This window comes from Neovison vison, chromosome 1, assembly GCF_020171115.1.
Source record: "Neovison vison isolate M4711 chromosome 1, ASM_NN_V1, whole genome shotgun sequence".
NCBI classification, from domain to species: Eukaryota; Metazoa; Chordata; class Mammalia; order Carnivora; family Mustelidae; genus Neogale; species Neogale vison.
The window spans coordinates 95995551-96008790 of NC_058091.1; the positions used below are offsets into that span (position 1 = coordinate 95995551).

General features: G+C 35.3%; 1 protein-coding gene across 2 annotated transcripts in view; it reads right to left on the bottom strand.

The window, feature by feature from the left end:
• The window catches only part of LOC122899648 (cysteine-rich secretory protein 2-like), a 28560-nt gene extending 16497 nt beyond the window's left edge, over window positions 1-12063 (bottom strand). Inside the window, exons 1-4 of one of the 2 annotated variants that reach the window (XM_044237573.1) lie at window positions 11936-12063; window positions 11765-11801; window positions 4941-5011; window positions 387-503 (exon numbers count right to left, since the gene is read on the bottom strand). In XM_044237573.1, the coding sequence (XP_044093508.1) occupies window positions 387-503; window positions 4941-5011; window positions 11765-11801; window positions 11936-11947 (237 nt within the window). In that variant the 5' untranslated portion in view covers window positions 11948-12063. Of the gene's footprint in view, window positions 1-386; window positions 504-4940; window positions 5012-10788; window positions 10819-11764; window positions 11802-11935 lie in introns of those variants that run through there. The other variant, XM_044237582.1, reaches the window with a different exon arrangement.
• Window positions 12064-13240: the final 1177 nt, after the last annotated feature.

Consider the following 13240-nt stretch of genomic DNA (forward strand, 5'->3'; position numbering starts at 1 on the left):
TCATTCATTTTGCACCACACCCAGTGCTCCATGCAATCCATGCCCTCTCCAATACCCACCACCTGGTTCCCCCAACCTCCCACCCCCAACCGATTTTGAAAGAAAGTAGATAGGACAGATAGTGACAAAAAGTGCAATGGCTTCACATTTGATGTCTGAAGATCTGCCTTCTAATTTTGCCTTCCTGACTTAATAGCTCTTTAAACTTGACAATTAATTAACCATTATAAAGAAAAATTAATTTTTGCCCTGCCCATAATACAGTTCAAATGAAATAGAATGGAAGCAAAACTTTGTAAGCACAAAGTTCTTAAGAGAGTCGGTTACCAGCTGCCTGCTCTAATCACTGCTGATTGACACCACTAGCCTTTATCACTACCTCTTACCATCTTTAGCATGTTGCTGGCAGGTGGAGAGACTGATTTCCTTAGTTCATTGTGTTTATTTACAATCTTTTCTTGGACTTGCTTTTGAGTGGTTAACAAAGTTCTAAAGGACGGATCCTAAAGGGAGATAAAATTAAGGTTATCTTTTTAACATTTGTTAAAATTGCATTTAAGAGTGCATAAGTCAACTCGAGGGAGCCAAGATCATTTTAGAAAGCATTCAAGTCAATATTAGTTGTTAAGCATTGCCAATGAACCTGAGCCGAAGCTATGACAAGTAGGAAAGAAGTAATTTGAAGTTTTGAGAATGAAGATGGAGTTCATGGCATGACAAATTGAAATCTCCTGTGAGGCCACCAATGCCAATTTCTAGTTTCAAGGGAATTCTTACTGCATCTTTTCTAGCCATTTGAGAGATAATACTTTATAATCATAAAGGAACACATAGAAACATTAAGATATTCATTCAAATTCACAGGCTGCAGCAGATGGGATGAGAGTAGACCTCAAGATTCATCCCAGATGTTAAGGAAACTTTGACCTGATATCGTCTGTATTTAGAGGAATAATGTATTTAGGGAAGGGATGTTCAGGTTCAAAGTATATTTAGTAATCATAAAATTATTCTTCCTATTATGGTAGATTTAAGGATCTATTTTATTATGATCTGATTTCATGGGGTCACTCAAAAGGTAATTTTGCAGTATTAAAGAATTCCAAGGCCATTTAGAAGGAACAAAATCACCCAATTAATGGGCTATTGCTGACTCTGGTCCTTTTTTAGTAACAGCATAAGCTATTAAATCAGCTGCTGGAGGCATCTGGGTGGCTCAGTGGGTTAAGCCTCTGCCTTTGGCTCAGGTCATGATCTCAGGGTTCTGGGTTGAGCCCCACATTGGACTTTCTGCACAGCGGGGAGTCTGCTTCCCCCTCTCTCTCTGACTGCCTCTCTGCCTACTTGTGATCTTTCTCTCTCTCTTGAATAATTAAATAAAACCTTTTAAAAAATCTGCTGCTGAACTTTTGGTATATTTTATCATTGTGCATGTGGTGGGGGAGGTGTCTAGCCTGGAGGTAGGGTAGAGTGTGTGAACTTTTCCCTCAAGATTGTCTATGGCCATACCACCCTGAATGCACCCAATCTCATCTGTTTCCACAAAGTATAAGATATTTGATAACTTAAAATTACACATGAGTGTTATGTGATATGAATATGACCAACAGTTTAAAGTCTAAGTCTAAACAGATAGGGCCCTTCATTTCTCCTACTTGCTTGTATGTTCCTAAGGACAGGGACCAATAGTGAATTTTTTTTTATTTGAATTTTATTCTACTCACAGATCTGGCACATTCCCAGCTACTAACTCTTAGGCTAGAAAGGATACACATGTGAAATATTAACAGTGGCCCATCTCTGCTTTACACTAAAGCATAAAATAATATCCTTGGATATTTCCCATTGACCCTCAAAAATCTGCTTAATAGAATTTCATTTCAAAACACTCTAAAATTTGGTCCCTGAGAAAGAAGTAAGTATTTCCTCCTTCTTACCCTATCTTATTATGTAGATACAAATCCTACTGAAGACATGTCTATTGTTTTTAAATGAGTTTCAAGAAAGTTTTTATTGGGTGACAGGGAATATGAAAAGTGTTGAGCATTAAATGGATCTAATAAGGTATCTATCCTTAAAAAAAAAAAAAAAGAAGATTTTATTTATTTACTATGTCAGAGAGACAGTACAAGCAGGGAGAACAGCAGCCAGAGGGAGAAGCAAACTCCTGACTGAGCAAGGAATCCAACATGGAACTCAATTCCAGAATCCTGGGATCATGACCTGACCTGAACAGAGATGCTTAACTGACTGAGCCACCCAGGCATCCCGATATCTATTCCTAAAAAATTTATTTTGATTCTTTCTCCCTCTCTCTCTGCCCATCCCTGCTCTGCACTGTCATTCTCTCTCTCTCTCTAAAATGATTAGAAAAAAATCTAAAAACAGAATTTATTTCAATAGACTATATGACATGAATGATAACTATAATACCACATGATAACTGAAGTGATAGGTGGATTCTGCTAGATACATAAAAAACAAGGGATTAATTCTTGAGTCAGGTTAGGAAAGCTTTGTAAAAGACAGTCTGGATTGACATTATAAAGGATGAATAGTGTTTTCTATTAAGAAGGTGCAGAAGCTGGTGTAGCCACTCTGGAAAACAGTATGGAAGTTCCTCAAAAAGTTGAAAATAGAGCCACCATATGACCCAGCAATCACACTACTGGGTATTTACCCTAAAGATACAAATGTAGTGATCCGAGTGTTTATAGCAGCAATGCTATAATGAAGTTATATGGAGTAATGCTCCTGAGTGTTTATAGCAGCAATGTCCACAATAGTCAAACTATGGAAAGCATCTAGATGTCCATCAACAAATGAATGGATAAATAAGATGTGAGATATATACACACACACACACACACACAATAGAATACTACACAGCCATCAAAAGAAATGAAATCTTGCCATTTGCAACAACAGGGATGGAACTAGAGGGTATCATGCTGAGCAAAATAAGCCAATCAGAGAAAGACAATTATTATATGCTCTCTCTGTTATGAGGAATTTGAGAGGCAGGGAAGGGGTTTGTGGGGGGTAGGGAAGGAAAAAATGATACAAGATAGGATTGGGAGGGAGACAAACCATAAGAGACTCTCACAAAACAAACTGAGGGTTGCTGGGGGGCGGGGGGAGTAGGGAGAGGGTGGTTGGGTTATGGATACTGACGAGGGTATGGACTATGGTGAGTGCTGTGAAATGTGTAAGCCTGATGATTCACAGGCCTGTATCCCTGGGACAAATAATATATCATATGTTAATAAAATAAATTAAAAAAAAGAAAGTGAAGAAAATTGGGGCACCTGGGTGGCTCAGTGAGTTAAGCCTCTGCCTTCAGCTCAGGTCATGATCCCAGAGTCCTGGGATTGAGCCCCCCATCCCTCGGGCTCTCTGCTCAGCAGGGATCTTGCTTTCCCTGCTCTCTATGCCTTCCTCTCTGCCTCCTTGTGATCTCTCTCTCTCTGTCAAACAAATAAATAAAATCTTTAAAAGAAGAAAAAGAAGGTGCAGGAAAAAAAAAAAAACGTACAGGGCAAAAGGTATGTAGAGAATATGATTAGCAAATATTTGGCAGTGCAAAAGAGAAAAATATATCTATATTTTAAATAATTTTATAAATGAAGACCAAGAGACAGACCAGAGAGATAACAGGGGATTGGAAAGGACCATGAAGAAAAATCTTTAGAGGGCACCTTTGTGGCTCAGTCTGTTAAGAGTCTGCCTTTGGCTCAGGTCATGATCCCAAGGTCCTAGGATTGATCTCTCCTGAAGTTAGGTTCCTGTTCAGTTTTTCCCTCTCCCTCTACCCCTCCCACTGCTTGTACTCTCTCTCTCTCTCTCTCTCTGTCAAATAAATAAATAAAATCTTTTAAAAAAATCTCTAGGAAAGAGATTGGGAAGGTGGCAAACTTTTTGAATGAAGATGTACGTGATGCATAAATTGTCCACAGATTGAAAATTAATTATAATAACATAATGACTGTATTTCTGAATACCACCTGAGTATTGGCCTAGTCTAAAGTCTGATCTGTGGAGTCTTAGCTATTCTTGTTAGCTCAGAGTTAAAGAAGAATAAGGGAACAGACAGCAATGACCAAACTTCACATTCAGGGTTTTTCTGATCAGAAGATAGACACTTTATATAGATACCTACCCACCAAACATTTAAGGGAAAGGTTAATCTTGTTCTTAAGATTATTAAAGTGAAGGAGCATATTATAAATAATTAGATCATCTTATCTTTATATACTAATTGTAAGACCATGAAAAAAAATCCAAATACTTAATCCCCTTACCAAAGTTTATTTTTGTAATTTAAAAAATAGGTATAATTATTCTTATACAATGACTATGAAAAAATGTGATATATATGTGAAGAAGTTTTTCTAATTTTAAATTAAAGAAATATATTATTAATTTTCTATGAGGATCACATTGTAATGAATTAAATAAAAGGAAGTCAGAAAACATCTCTAGACAAGGTGATAGAAATATAATGATAGCATCAAACGTAATTCTAATTTCTGAGCGGCCACTTTGAAAAAGAAAAAAATAAACAGATTGAATTGATACTTATGATATACTTATTTATCTAATAGATTCAAAATTTGTTTTCATCATGCAATCAATATTAAAATTACTAATGAAATATCTTACCTTCCTTCTTTACTAAGTCTTGAATTCTGCAATGTATCTATGCAGATCTCAGTTCCGAAAAATCTGTATTTCCAGTGTTCAACACCCTCATGTGGCTAGAGGCTACAAGATTGGTCACCACAGCTTTAGATTTAATTGTGTTATGTACTTGAGCAACCAGTGAGTACTTTGTCATGTACCAGACTCTCTATTCCTTTTCATTTATGGAAATTGATCTAATAGCTTTCTATGTATAGATTGCTATAATTATTCTGAAAATATTTCAACCTTGACCATACCTGTCCATTTGCAGAAAAGAATGGAAGCAGCACAACAGCCAGGAACAGCAACTCCAGGAATAAGACCATTGCTGGGAAAACAAAACAAAGGGAACAAAGACCTGCATTGGATTGTTTAGTGTATGAACTTCTGAGGAATACAGGGGGAAACCAAAACAAAACAAGGTAGTGATTTCAGTTGTTCCAAATTCATTAGTAATATAGCCAGAGGAGATTTGTTACATGATGCCACTGAATGATAATGAATTCACCCAGAAACCACCCTCCAATAGGGACCTAAAGAACAAAAGGAAGTACTTGATTGAAGCCTTCAACATACACATATAAATGTCAAGTATATAATACCCATTTCACCCTAGTTCCACACTCTTGCCTATGTAGCAACTCTTGGTTCTAAGAATGGCTTCTTCACCCTGCGCACTCAGAAGTAATAGCTCCCAACTGTTAGTAATACAGGGGTACTATTGTATTAGGTCTTAATGGTTTCCTTAAACCCTTCTTAATCCTTTATGAATATACCTTCATTAATATCTTTTCAAATCACTAATGATCACTTGCCATTTCTTTCCTGCCATGAGTTTTAAGATAACAAAAGAAATTTTATTGCATCGTGATACTGATAACCCTCATGTGTTGGGAGATATACAAAAAGATGATCAACTCTTGGGAAAGTGCCTCTGATTTTGTCTAACGTATTAGTTGCTTTTTGGCAACCTGGTGTAGCCAAAAGTTTAGGCATTATGGTGATTGTGTAAGAGAAGAACAGAGGCACAGAGGTATTAAGTCACCTCCTGACACTATCATTGCTAGAGAGCATATGGCTAGGACAGAACCCAAGTTTCTCTTAACCTCAAAATGCAGTTCCCACCAAATTGTATTATACTTTTTGGGGCATGGAGTTCCAGGTAAGAATGGAAGAATTTAATGAACGTACTGCCTTGACGAAAAAGGCTTACATTGTTATAAATATTTTCATGGCTATTAAATAGCTGGTTTATTAAACACATTTAGTAGATTACTAAACACATTTGACAAAATTAGAAATTAGAAAAAATTAGAAAAAAACACAATATTAACAATTAAGTCAATCTTTTTCTGTTATTCCTCAAATATAAAATAAAGCTCATACAACTTAGCTCAAATAATATTTTCTTAGAATATCCATCTTGTCTTGAAAATATTGAAAAGATAGCCTTTATATATGTAATTTTGTTGATATAATGGAGAATTTTATTGGCATTTTAATGAGGTATTTTTGTCCATTTAATAACTAGAAAAGGAAGGGAAACAATTGGAATGAAAATCACAAAACTGGCAACATATTCCTATAAGAGTCCCATAAGGTATACAAATTATGCAGGAATTTCTACAATGCTTTGGAAATTTAAACTCTTCTATATCATTATAATATCATTTATAACAATAAAATGTTGATTTTGTTTATACTGTAATTTTTAGGTAGAACAAAGGAAGAGATGGGAGAATAAAATGAAAAACTGAAGACAGAAATGAAAGAATATGGAATGAAAAATTAACTTAATTCTGTATAAAACAAACACATAAACCTAGTGTCCACAGAAGCATTTTTGTTTCTCAGAAATGCCTGGTCCCATACTGAGCAAACTTAAACACCTAACCTTGGCACCTGGTATGTGAGAATGGGAAGAGTGCATTATAGGTGTTAAGAAGCCTGCGTTTTTGTTGTTGTCATTAATTCTATTTTACCCAGCTCCTCTTCAACTAGCTATATGAAATTGAAAATCTTTATCAAGTTAGACTACGGTGACATAGGATCACTTCATACAGTTCTTGAGAATGAGATAAATAATGTTAGAGCAATTTGAAAAATAATGTTAGGGCAATTTGAAAACATTTTTAAAATGTATGCATATACATACATAAGACATACTGTCTTAGCATTAACATTAGTGTTACCATTTGGGATGCTTGTGCCCTCAGCTGGGAGCATTGACAGCAGAAATCTCTCAGCACTTCAGCTGATTGACTGAAGCTTCCCATAAGACTGTACCACAGCTTCACCTCACCTTAAAGTACCTTGGTTCTCTTTCCATCCTTCTTAGGGAATTCATCCCATATTCTTCAACTTCCTGTGTCTCAGATTTTGTTACCTGGGGAACACAACCTGGTACATTATTCATTAGATAATCTTTTTTTCCCCCATAACTCTAGTCAGGATGGGCTCCTCATTAATAACCTCATTATCCTTTGAGCATATGCCCTTTATGCCTTTGATCATCTTAATCCTTAACCTGGATTTTAGCCACATCCTTCAAGACTATGAACATTTCTGAGTCCCCTCTTCATAGAAAGTCATAGCTAACTCCCAAAACACTAACCTTGTCTCTGGGTAGGAACATTTAAAGCCCACCCAGTAAATTTTGATTTTATTCAATTTTTTCTGATCCATGTTCATGGTCTTATTTCCCTCAATTTGTTTACATTTGATTTTTTTTTTCTGAACTACATTGTGAGTAGCTATGATTAAAGACACCTCACTCTGTACTTGCTCAGTGATGGAGTGATAGGAGCTTGCAAAGTCTCCAGGGGACTCTCTCCTACACTAGTCTCCTTGGGCATGCACATCCCTCTGTCATAGCCTCAAGTGGGTCTCCTAGAAAATGTGAGAGCAAAAGAGAAAAAAGGATCCTCTCTTTTTCTGCAAGTCAGTGTCAGTCAGGTACTTTTCTTTCCTTTAATAGACATCCATCGGGTTTTCCACACTTTATCCATGATAGCATGCTTGATATTATTGAGCATGGTCAAGTGAATACGACAGAATTCCTGCCCATCCTCCATCTTGGCATATCGTTAGGGGAGCCCATCATTCTAGTGCCCACACTTTGAGCTTGTTGGATTTTCCCATTTGTGAAAAACTAAAATGTAAAGTTTTATCTTCTTTTGCCTTGATCACTTCTGGGACTTTGGAGAAGGACAGGGAAGGACCCAGTATAAAATAAGGCTCTGGAAGTAAATATTTCAGATACAGTAAATATGATAAAAACCTGTTATCAGCTGTAAGAGCAATGCTTTTAGTTCTACCTCATGTATCTCTCCCAGGGGATGCCCTAAATAACAAGTGTAGATAGGATATGTTTTATATGCACATCCATTTGGTAGAGTTACAGAGAAAGCATTAGGATGAATTAGGAAAGTAACTGCCTTTTCCTGTCATTTACTTACATGTAGACAATTTCTAAATGTGTAATGTTATATGTCTCCGCTGTTATTTCCTTAGAAACAAACTTTGATTCTTTCTAAATCATTTCCCTAAAAAGAGTTATTTTGCTACATGCATGTCACCAACTCTCTTCTTTTATATAGTTTTTCTGCTCTGCCATTCATAATTTTCTTTTTTTCAAGAGATCAGTAATTACTCATAAGTGTGACTAGAGAAAAGTCAAAGATTTACAGTTCTAAGTGTTGATGGTTTACTACTAATTAGAGACAGCAGGGGAAATTGTGTCTTTCTGAAGCATAAACTTACATATACATTAAATTATAGCATATTGCTGCTTCTTTACATTAATGTTAGGGCCACCATAAGTTAGGAACACTCACTTGGAAATAAATAAGTTGTTCTCTCTAATGACATCATATCAATGCTTACTAATTAATAAAAACATATATTTACAAAAATTATACAGGCTTACCTTGCCTGAGAAGTCTGTTTTATGGAAACAAAGATTTTTATGATCAAATAAATTTTATATCAGAACTTTAAGAATAATTAAAAAATTTAAAAAAAAGAATAATTCAAATTAGAAAATGTATTGGTCCAATTCATCACATTACTGTATTAAATAAAAATCATGTGACAAAATATGTTGTGAAATATAACTCCTATTATAGTTAAAAATAAGAAGAAGGAAGGTAGAGATTATTAATTTGATAATGGAAATATAGCCAAATATCTCTAGCAAATATAGTTATTGGAGAAATTCTAGATGAATTCATTTAATATTGAGACCAAAAAAAGAGTGAGCAATGTCACTAGTACTGTTCAACATCATATTGGAGAGGTCTTGATCAAAGCTGTACAAAAACCCCACACATTTGTAAGTCTTGTAAAGGAAAAGCTAATATTAGTATTATTTAAAAATGATATGGCCATTTACCTAGAGAATACATCATAATCAAAAGTTTGCAAGATGTAATATCAACCAATAAAAATACCATTGCCATATATTAACAACACTCAAGTAGAAAATCAAATTAAAAAGAAAACATACAACTCACAATAGTACAAAAACTATATTTTATGAAATAACCAGGAATAAAAAATCTTTTTGGGAAACAATTTTAAAACCCCAGTAAGGGGCATAAAAGTAAATCCGCATAAATTGAGAGATTTTCATGCTTTTAAATAGTATGTGTTAATATAATAGAGATATCAATCCTAATTAAATTAATATAAAAATCTTTATAATCCCAATAAAAATTCTGATTGGCCCATGAATAACTAATATACCATTTATAAGAAGGATTAATTTGGGTATCTTTTCACATTAGTTATTAAAATAGGCTTCAAACATGTATTGACAAAATTTGGATATTATATTAGAAATGGACAAAAATGGGCCAATGAAAGTAAATAGAAAATTTAAGACACAGACCAAACAAGGTAGCATAAAAAAACATTAGAGGAAGAACAGATTGTCTAGCATATGGTTCTGGGAAAATTACCTTGTTATGCAGAGAAAATTAAAGCCAGAACCTTCTTAAGCATTACCAATAAAGGTGAATGTAGAAGGAGAGGAATTAAATTCATAAATAGATAAAATGCTTTATATGCAAATTTTCAGGGTCATATTCCTTTGCCCTTAAGTGAGCCATACAATAATGCATCCATATGGTGATTCTGCGTTTTGTGTGAAGCACTGTGTCACTCTTTATGGGCTCATTAAAACTCCTTACAATCTAGAGAGTACATAATATTACTCAATACCCCAGTTTACAGATCTGCAGTCCCAAGATCAGATTTTTAATAATGCAATGTCATGTGGTTGCATGCAGAAGAACCCGGGGATAAACCCAGACAGTTTGACCTTAAAGCCCTAGCTCCTGAAAGGAGAGGATGGAAATGTTTCAAACAATTAGACCAGAAAAAATGCCATTAAAGACATCAGCACAGGGACATCTGGGTGGCTCAGTCAATTAACTGTCCTACACTTGAATTTGTCTGGGGTCATGACCTCAGGGTAATAGGATCCAGCTCATTCCCCCACCCCCATCAGCTCTGGGCTCAGCCCAGAGTCTGCTTGAGAGTCTCTCCCTCTCCCTCACCCCCTCCTCCCACTCTCTCTCCCTCTCTCTCAATAAATAAATTATTTAATTAATTAATTAAATCTTTAAAAAAATAAAAGCATCAACACAACATGTGTAATATGTGCATTATGGGTAGTCAGACATCTATGTATCAATCAGCACAGAAAAGTGTTTGATGCAATCTTTCAACCTTATATGTCATATTAATCTTCTTTCTGGTCACTTTCTGTCATCTCAACCACTTTTCTATACTACAGGAAGCAGCCGATGACACTATACAGAGTTTGCCAAACTTCTAGACTTCTCCACCTAGGACATCTGTAAAGATATCTAAATAATAGTAGCCACCTTGACAGTTCCCAAAAGCAAGGTTTTTCTTTTTGTTTGTTTTGTTTTATTTTTTTCATTTCTACATATGATTTTCTGCTCCTTACTTGAATTTACTAAATGGCATTATTAGAATTATTAGCACTATCTAATTTAGATCTTGAGGTCTGACACTTCCTCCTAATTTACTTCTTCCCCTTACAAATCTGACCTTAGTTCAGGGGCACAAACTGACCTTCCTACCCGACATTATATAGTAGTTCCTGGCTTTGCAACTTGTCATTGCTTTAATTTCCTTTGATGATCCTCCAGAGGGTGAGTCATTCAAGCAAATGTAGGCTTTGGTTTTAACTGGCAAAAGACACAACACCTGATCTTCTCTGGCACAGTAAAATCCTCCATAAGCTCCCTGCATGGCAGTTAGCTGTAGAGAAGAACATTAATAAAATATTTTGAAAATCAAATCCTCCCTCTGCAGGGTAAATAATTCCTTGTATGTTGTCACTAGGTATCACTTCTTATTTGCCAAAAATAAAAGTTCTTTGTGGCAATTGCTTTCTTATATAAAATATCCTCAGTAGATGATTATATTCAAATCTTCATATAAATGTAGCTGCTTGTGTAGATTAACTTTTGATCAGAAAACTTCTAAGTCTTCTGTCTTATTTTGGTTTGAGTGAATTTCATGAGAGAAATTTTATTTTGCTGATAATTGCTGATGGAATTTTTTTTATCTCTAGGTCTGTGTTATCATTTTGTTTTGATAGATTGAAAATTATTAGCAATAGCTTCTGCTCCTTATTTTAATAATGTCTGTATCAACACATATCTATATATGTGAGTATTAGTAAAATTATTAAAATGGAAATATGTAACACATGTATCCTTAGTTTTTCATTTTTCTATTAAAGGCAGTTCTAGTACAATTGTTTGCAAAAGTCATAGATATGGAAAATATATACTTATTTTACAATGAAAAGTGAAATTTAATTTAGATATTAAATTAGCTAAAAGTGTGTTTGGAATAGTAAAGCTACATGTTACTTTCTGAGCTTAAAAAGAGTATAAAAGTTAAGTTCATTACTTTCAGTGAAGGTTATTAGCAGAGTTTTGAAAATCATAGATTCTTATACAATATATCATTTACCACCAAAAAAGCATAAATAATATTTGCACGATAAAATGTTCACCTTAAAAAATACATTACTTACTGTTGATTCTCAGAACCAGGTGAAGCATCGGCTTTATCTGTAGGAGGAAGGAAGGTGGAGAGATAGAAGGTCAGAGCAGTATATATACATTACCCTTATTTCCTTATTTTGGCCAGTTATGGTTGTGCAAGTAAATCTAAGTCAACAGGTCTGAAACAGGATTTGTCATACCAATAGTCTCATTGCTGATTGTCTAACTGCAGTTTTGGCAATATCTTGTGATTCTCCACATGCCTTTTTTTTTTTTTAATGGCTTTTCTTCAGCTCAAGAGATGTCCTTAGATGTCCCCTTTGCTGTGCATTTATTCTCAAGTACTCCTTTGTACTTCCTAGTACTTCCTAGAACTGAATTCTCTGCAGACCTTGGGTGGAGCGTATTTAATGTTTCCTGCATCCAGAGGAAGGCAGGTAGAAGACTGTGTGCAGAGCTTTTCCTCCTGTGGAGCTGGGAAAGATGTTTCCTCATTTAAAGCAAATGTCTTTCTTCTGGATATTTCCCAGGATGCAGAATGAGTCCATAAATTGACACATTTACTTACTGGGAGCTCTGACGTGGCCAGTACTGTGGGAAATCTAACAGAAACTAAATGTAGACACTTGTTTGTATGCATACATTTCTGCAGGTAAAACTAGCTTTGGTTCAGTGTGCATGCTGTGTGGTCATTATTGTAACAGGACTTGATTTGTACAGAAATCAGTTGCATTTCCCTACACCAACAACAAGACAGAAGAAAGAGAAATTAAGGAGTCAATCCCATTTACAATTGCACCCCAGACCATAAGATACCTAGGAATAAACCTAACCAAAGAGGCTAAGAATCTATACTCAGAAAACTATAAAGTACTCATGAAAGAAATTGAGGAAGACGCAAAGAAATGGAAAAATGTTCCATGCTCCTGGATTGGAAGAATAAATATTGTGAAAATGTCTATGCTACCTAGAGCAATCTACACATTTAATGCAATTCCTATCAAAGTACCATCCATCTTTTTCAAAGAAATGGAACAAATAATTTTAAAATTTATATGGAACCAGAAAAGACCTCGAATAGCCAAAGGGATATTGAAAAACAAAGCCAAAGTTGGTGGCATCACAATTCCGGACTTCAAGCTTTATTACAAAGCTGTCATCATCAAGACAGCATGGTACTGGCACAAAAACAGACACATAGACCAATGGAACAGAATAGAGAGCCCAGAAATAGACCCTCAACTCTATGGTCAACTAATTTTCGACAAAGCAGGAAAGAATGTCCAATGGAAAAAAGACAGCCTATTCAATAAATGGTGTTGGGAAAATTGGACAGCCACGTGCAGAAAAATGAAATTGGACCATTTCCTTACACCACACACAAAAATAAACTCAAAATGGATTAAGGACCTCAATGTGAGAAAGGAATCCATCAAAATCCTTGAGGAGAACACAAGCAGCAACCTCTTCGACCTCAGCCGCAGCAACATCTTCCTAGGAACATC